Below are 7,593 nucleotides of genomic sequence, written 5' to 3' on the forward strand. Positions count from 1 at the left end.
ATAATCTTTAATCTTTCCTTAACCGTACAGTAGTGGATGCGCAGATCAGAGATTGTGTTGTAGAAAGTGAGCATTCCCCAAGTTAGCAAAATTTGTTCATATTAATATGTTTGTTCTCTTGAGAGGTTTGTGACAGGTCAGGTCTGTAAACTGATGATTTGTTTTTCATGGCAATATAGCAATGGACAATAAGAAAATTTAATTTATTTTATTTAAGCAAATGAAAATCTTAACAATTACTACTTTACAGTAAGATCGACAGCTTTTTCACAGAAATAAATAAACATAATACAATGCTGTGAACACGTCAAACATGGCCATTATATGGTCACGGAAAAAAAGTCCACTGGTTTTAAAAAGCTTTTAAAGAACCTGCTTGTGACAAATTGACCAAGAGGAGGATTTTTTCTACACTTTCACACTCTGTGTTTTCCTTATCCAGCTGCCAGTGGTTCTAATAATGTTTTCATTCATTTTTTGTGCAGTTTTGTTTTGTGTAGTAGGACCGTGGATAAGAGCAAGTATATAGTGTGTGTGTGTGTGTGTGTGTGTGTGTGTGTGTGTGTGTGTGTGTGTGTGTACATGTCAGTCTCCTGCTCCACATGCTAATATTAAGGTCAGAAGTGAGTGACTGAGAAAGTGTGTATGTGGGTGCGTAACCAGGCAGATGAATTCACAGGCCATACCACTCCAGTGAGAGGTGTGAAAATGTGTGTGAATGTGCGTGTGTGCGTGCGTTTGTGTTTGTGAGGCCATTCAGGAATGGTGTATATATTCTGCAGCCACACCACAGTGGTGAAAGGTGTGATTGATGGGCCTGAAGCCATTAACATGTCAAGATGGCTGCTGCTCTACTTCCTGTCTAGAGATATAATTATATTCTACGTATGTGAAAGCTCACCTCAGTTTTGCCTCTCACATTTTTTTTGTTCTCCATCTCTCCGCCTCTAAATTGAATTCAGTATTAATCTCAAGCACAGACTTCAAAGCTTTTGTTTGTTTATTTATAATTTTTGGTCTTGTTTTGTTTACTCTAACACGCTTGCACTGACTGCAGCATAATCATTCTGTATCTTCCAACACAGATTACCAATGAGCTGTTTTGACTGTGTTTTTATGAACTGTGGTTTGTCATTTTAATTGTTTTAGGATGTGAGAGTTTGAAAACTATGCTATTTTGTTTTGATCAAACACTACAATGTAGAGAGATAGTGAGAGGCATTTTTAATGTTAAAATATTGGCTGCAATGTTTGGGTTTTAGCTTTTAGGTAATATGAAGTCATATATTCATTTAGTGGCAAGAAATGTCTGTAAAATGGTGGACAACAATAATGAACTGGTAAATGGGCTGCACTTACATAGCACTTTTATTTAAAGCGCTTTCACCTCTCATTCACCCATTCACATCTTTGTTAGCCTCAAAGGTTTTTTTAATGAACTAAAATGTACATCCCTCGGCACTGTGGCTTTATGTCCTGTTTCTGTCTATTATTTTGTCATGGTCTTATGTTTTCATTTCTCTGTATGGCTCTTCCTTTGTCCATTACCGTTCCATCTTCATTTTCATCTTCCATTTCCCCCAGATCCCTTTTGTAACTCTCTACTTTTTGATAAATTTAAGGCATCTCTGCAGTGCATTGTGAACACAAACAGAAAAGATGGGAGAGAGACAAAGATCTTGACCCAGACTCACAAAAATGTACAGTAAGGCCTGGTGCACAGTAGAGGATTATCAAATCTTAAGGAATGTCTGGATACCACAGACATTAAGACAGAATTATCCAATATTTAAGATTTTAACCATAAGCACACCATATAACACACCAGATGATTCAGTCAAGACAGAGGACCACACACTTAGCGTTTATACTAAATGATTTTAGAGTGGCCATCATCCAAATAAATGAATTTATTTGGATGATGGCTGTGTAAAATTGGATCAGCAGTTACTTAGGCAGGTTGAGCTTCCTGAGCTGGTGCAGGAAGTACATCCTCTGCTGGGCCTTCTTGATGATGGAGTCAGTGTTGGGCTCCCACTTTAGGTCCTGTGATATAATGGAACCCAGAAACCTGAAGGATTTCACAGCAGCCTGTAGTCATTTAATCCAAAGATGGAGGGTTTTTTGGGGACCAGGATGACTGTGGAGCGTTTGAAGCAGGAAGGAACTTCACACAGCTGTGACTGAAGATGGGGGCCAGCTGGTCTGCACAGATTTTCAGGCAGGATGGAAAAACACAGTCTGGGCCAGGAGCCTTCCTGAACTCATGTGATCGTCAACTGGTTACACTTGTGTGTACTATGTTTTGCACATATACATTTTATATATCACGAGCAAATACACAACACGCTGGTGACACTTCACAGTCAGCTTGCTATCATTGGCTGTTGCGGGCTTCTAATCAGAGGCTCCCCGATTTTGAATTGGAAATATCAAATGTATTTGATGTTCACGATGACCCTACATTACGTCTGTAAACCCTACACACAATAGGAGAATTGGGGCCAATAATCTGTTCTGACCATCCTCGGATCGGTAACACCCCTGCGAATGTCAGGAGGGGCAAATCAGACCCAAAATCATCCCAGTTATCTTCTAGTGTGCGGCAATAGTTATTACTAATTTGTATTACTTCAGGTTTTTGTTTCATTGATTCTTGTTTCTTTGTTGTCTGTGTTATATCATGACATTTTTGTCTAGCATATTGGCTTTTTTATTATTAATCTACATTGAATGTGTTTTTAACCTTTGGATGGGCTCCTCTTAATGAACAGGAGGACTTCTCATGAACTAAAGTCTGTCAGGCTCATTAGTTTTACACTCATGACATCTAAATCATTATAATCTGGCGGTCTAATCTGTTTAATCACACTTGGGAACTAAACTAGATGTCCTAAATCATCGCATGCCAGTACACAGCCTCTCAATCACTTAGAGTCTTGCCAAGCTTTCCAAATCAAAAATGGAAACCCAATTATTTAAAGAGTGACACGCATGCTTTTTCAGTGATTAATAGTAAAGTTGGATTGACTAATTCCAGCACATCACAAGTTACCAGAGCTCAAATCTATCTCTTGTAAAAGCTTATTTTGTTATTATTCCCATGAATGAAAACACACCAACACTGTAGACTGCGCCACACTCAACCAACAGTATGCAGACTAAACTGTGGGACCAGTTTTCCTAATAGTGCTGTAGCAACTCTCTCCTTTTCAATGTGTTTAATACACAGCCTAAAACTGCACAGCAACTAAACCTAAGTGTTTAATGTTTTTGATGCTGTTAAACCTTGATAAATGTAGAGAAAGGTTTGTAGTTTGCCTCTTTGCTGAGAATAGAGGCTGTGGTCAGGTTTGATTCATGGCGGTCACAGTGGATTCCAATTATGACCAGTCACCATTAAAATCCTTTGCAACCAACATAAATCCAGGCTGACCACAGCTGTCGTTATTTGTGAAGAAGGACTTTATACAGCCACCTTTCAATGCTACAGGGAGTAAATGTTTAACACCTCAAAAGACAAATTTTGAGTGGCGTATCAGTTGTAAGGTTGGGGTAAGTCTCCAGGGAATGCATGTGTAAGTCAATAAAATAGCCTTACAAGTATGTTATTACAAGTTTGCGTGTGTGTGTGTGTGTGTGTGTGTGTACCTGTTTCAAGTCCAGTGTGATAGTCACATAGTGGTACTCCATTCCATTCTTGATAGAGGGACTTTGCCACCAACGATTGGTCCCGTCTATGGCATATTCAATGGGATGCTTCTCTGTACACAAACACACACAGAAATAGGGACACAAAGACAGCATGAGAGAAAGAGAGGGGGCACATGAGTTGTTTTTATTCTACTGAAATATAAAAAAATCATTTTAGTCTTGAATCCAGCATTGTTCTAAGGGGAAATGTTCCTCTCCGCTCATTTTCTACAATTCTGGCATTTCAACTATTCAAGGCCAGATATCAAAAGCACATTTTTTCTGCCTTGTAAAAGAAAGAATAATAGATTTCCTTTCCATTTCTGATGACTTTATTTCACTTCTGAATCAAAAAAAAATGTAACCCAGACTCTACTCGTAGCTGCTGTTCCTACTGCACACAACCTCAGATTTAGTGGAACAGGCAGATGAGATGCATTATTAGTTTATTATACACCAGAGGTGACTATGCATTGCAGAGCTTTCATGTACGCTGTGTGTGCAGTATTGTTTGGGTGCTTACATGTGTGTGAGAGAGTATTTTTAAGTGAAGATGTGATGTTTCGTGTTGACTTGCAGCTGCCTATCACCAGGCTACCTATGTGTGACATTTCTGTTAAACACCATGGCAACTATCCCTAGCAAAATGAAGGAGCTATATATCCTAAAATTCTTTTCTCTCCTCCTCATATAACGGCAGCTTCCTCTCCCCTCTTTTTGAGTCTTAGGCTGAGAAAAAAACAGAATCTGGATTTCTCACATAGCAATAAATAAAGGATGTCCAAAATACTGAAATCCTGTAAAATAAAATAAAATCTTTCAATAGTCTGTCAGCCAGAAATCAGTCGTTAAACGGGTACGTAATTTGTAAAGTAATAGTTTAACATTTTGGGAAATATTCATCTTCCCGAACGTTAGATGATGAGATATATAAAATCTTATGTCTGTTCATAAATATGAAGCTGGGTCTATAGCTGTTAGCTTAGTTTAGCATAAAGGCTGGAAATAGCTAGTCTAGTAAAACAATCCACCAACTACCACCTCTGGGGCTTGCTACTAAACATGTTTTACAGTGTTTCATTAATTTGTGCAAAAAGTGAAGAGTTAACAACTCCCCCTGAAAAATTTGAGCTTGAAACACTTCATTTCCTGCATTATGAATTTTTCTGCAACAATTTATTGAGGAAATGTCTTTATTTATATAAAAGGAAGAACATAATTCAGGTGATCCTGGTGACAATTCAGAATATAAAAATATAGTGTAATATAATGTTGTGAGGTGCATTGGGTCTCATTCTGTATTGCTGTCAGATTTGTTTCTCCTGTAGATCAACTTTTCTCATTTAATTTCATCGCCGCTGAGTCAGCACACATGCAGGAATGACTGAAGTAAAGTCTTTAAATGTGCATGTGGCATCTTGATGATAAATTAATTAATTTTAATTCAGTTTGAAACACCTGTGTTGTGGTGGCAGCCCAGCTGACGGTGAGTGTCCTGTTTTTTTCTACTTTTCATCTGTTATTCTGCCTGCCTCCCTGTGTCTCCTCCCCTGTGTGTGCTCTCTCTCCCTCTGCTCCTGAGCCCAGCCTACAACCTGCACCTGCACCTCATCAGCCACCTCGTCAGCCTGCCACACCTGCCAGTAGTCAACCTCATCCCTGCCTGTATTTCAACCCTGGTTCTCCACACCATTCTTGCTTGAGCGTCGTTGCTCCATACCCGCTGCCACCTCTGCATTCAGGCTCTCATGTTTTTTGATCTCCCCATGCTTTGTCGTCTCTGTCACTAACCCTGTCTCTTTGTCTGCTTTCCTCCCAGGTTCACTAACTCTCGTCCTCCGTTCAGTCGACTGGGCTCACCCTCCGGTCCTCTGCTCCTCGGACTTCCCCCACGGCATCCTCCCTGTTCTCCCTCGCTTCCTTGGCCCCGGTGTTCCCCGGCCCTCTGGTCCCAGTCTCCTCGGTTCCCCGTGCCTGTGTTTCCCCGGCATCCACCTCTCCCTCGACTCCAGTCCCTCACCCCCTTTTCCCAATAAAACCTGTCAAGCTGAACGTTGCATTTGGGTCCACTCTGTCCCCACACCACACCACCCATAACATCCTGGACTTTAATAGCTCCTGTGTTTCAGCAGGTTTTCTGCACATGTTCAAAACTTTCTGCACATTCAGAATCTCTCCCACATATCTGTGTTCGCTGACCTTTGCAGAATAATTTTGAGACAAGTCATAATATTACTAGAATAAAATCGCAATCTAATGAGAATAATATTTTAACAAAATCTACCTGCCCCTCTGCTGTGTATTACCCTGCTATATTGCCCTGCTGATATGGTAGTAGGCTGCTACCCCCTTTAGACCGTCTGACACAAAGCCCATCTGGGACTGTCCTGGATGAGATGAGCGCGCTGCTCTTCATCAGAGATAGAAAACCAAAACTTAAAACATCGTGATCAAAAATAAATCTCACACAAATGTAAACTTCAGCTTACTCGCTTCAGAGGGAATTAAGCATCCTGATCCACAGAGACCGTCCCAAACAGAGCAGAGGTGTCTCTGAGGGAGGAGGACAGAGACAGCAACGACAGCGACAGGTGTCTGTGTCGTGGTCAGGTCTGTCATGTTATTCTCTCAATACTTTACGGCGTTGATTTAAATTCGGGGCTGCAGTCAAAATATCTGGGTCAAAAGACCTGGAAAAATGACCTGGCAACGCCACACAAGAACACGAATAAGCAGATTTTCCAAAATGTGGAAGTGTTCCTTTAACAGTGAGCAAGTCTGTCATCCAACTGATCACTTAAATTAAATCAATATTAGGCCTAAGTATTGATGGAGATAGAAGTTTTTTAAAATGACCATTTCATCTGAGTTCATCTTTCTTTCAGTCTTTTCAATCTTCTCCTTCTCTACTTTCTCATTCCCTTTTTGCAGTAGTACATTTTATCCTTTTTTCTGTCATCCTGGTTGACTAACTGCCTGACTTGTGAGTTAACTAAGTCTAGCTAAGCAAGTAGCAAAAGTTTTTGGACTCATTAGCTGACTGGGTGGCTGACTAATGACTGGTTACTATTTCACTGACTAACTGATTGGTTGATTATATCGCTGGCTGAGCATTTAACTGCATCACTGATTGACTAAAGAACTGACTGTCTAGTTGGCAGTTTGAATTATGACCGCTGGCTAATTTTGTGTTGTCATCTTGTCATTTTACGATTGATTCCTCATTTTATCCCGTGATTATCATTTCAGACAAAATGATTGGTTAACATCTGGTCAATCAGGGTCTAATGAACTAATCTTGCATGATTAATTATTGTAATTATCATGCCTATAAGTCTTGTGTGTGTGTGTGTGTGTGTGTGTGTGTGTGTGTGTGTGTGAGCATGTGAGCATGTGTGTGAATCTTTCTTACCAAATGGTTTTGTGCTTTTTTGGTTGCAGATTCGACACTGAGGGTTTCTAACTGGCTGGCCGGGTACATGTTCCACCAGCTTACAGAACATCTCTGGACCCATTGAACCACATGTAGCATTAGCCGTTATATCTGCCATTGACGCCAGGTTCAACACAGCCGGGAACAGCCCTGGAAAGAAAACACACAGATGATTTGGGGTGGTGATGGAACAGTGGATAAGACACATGCCTTTGGTATGAGAGACCTGGGTTTGAATCCACTGTGAGACATCAATGTGTCCCTGAGCAAGACACTTAACCTCTAGTTGCTCCAGAGGTGTGCGACCTCTGACATATAGATGCTTTCAACTATAACATATAACATATATACATAAACAAACGGTACTGCGCATGTGCATTATTCTGGCCCAAACTTAACTTCCGGCAGACTTCCGCAAGCAATCCATAACGTCGAAGAAAAGAAAAGTTACTTGTCCAAACTGAAAT

At 40.4% G+C, this 7,593-nt stretch overlaps 1 protein-coding gene across 1 annotated transcript in view; it reads right to left on the reverse strand.

Annotated features, from left to right (window-relative positions):
- Window positions 1-7,272, reverse strand: part of LOC119915316 (laminin subunit alpha-2-like) — a gene marked incomplete at its 3' end in the record, with an annotated part of 33,617 nt that extends 26,345 nt beyond the window's left edge. The window contains exons 1-2 of the mRNA XM_038734856.1: window positions 7,106-7,272; window positions 3,652-3,764 (exon numbers count right to left, since the gene is read on the reverse strand). Of these exons, the coding sequence (XP_038590784.1) occupies window positions 3,652-3,764; window positions 7,106-7,244 (252 nt within the window). The remainder of the gene's footprint in view (window positions 1-3,651; window positions 3,765-7,105) is intronic.
- Window positions 7,273-7,593: the final 321 nt, after the last annotated feature.

The sequence above is a fragment of the Micropterus salmoides genome, unplaced genomic scaffold, assembly GCF_014851395.1.
Source record: "Micropterus salmoides isolate LMB-PRFRI ecotype aquatic unplaced genomic scaffold, ASM1485139v1 Ms_hic_scaffold_2057, whole genome shotgun sequence".
Classification (NCBI taxonomy): Eukaryota; Metazoa; Chordata; class Actinopteri; order Centrarchiformes; family Centrarchidae; genus Micropterus; species Micropterus salmoides.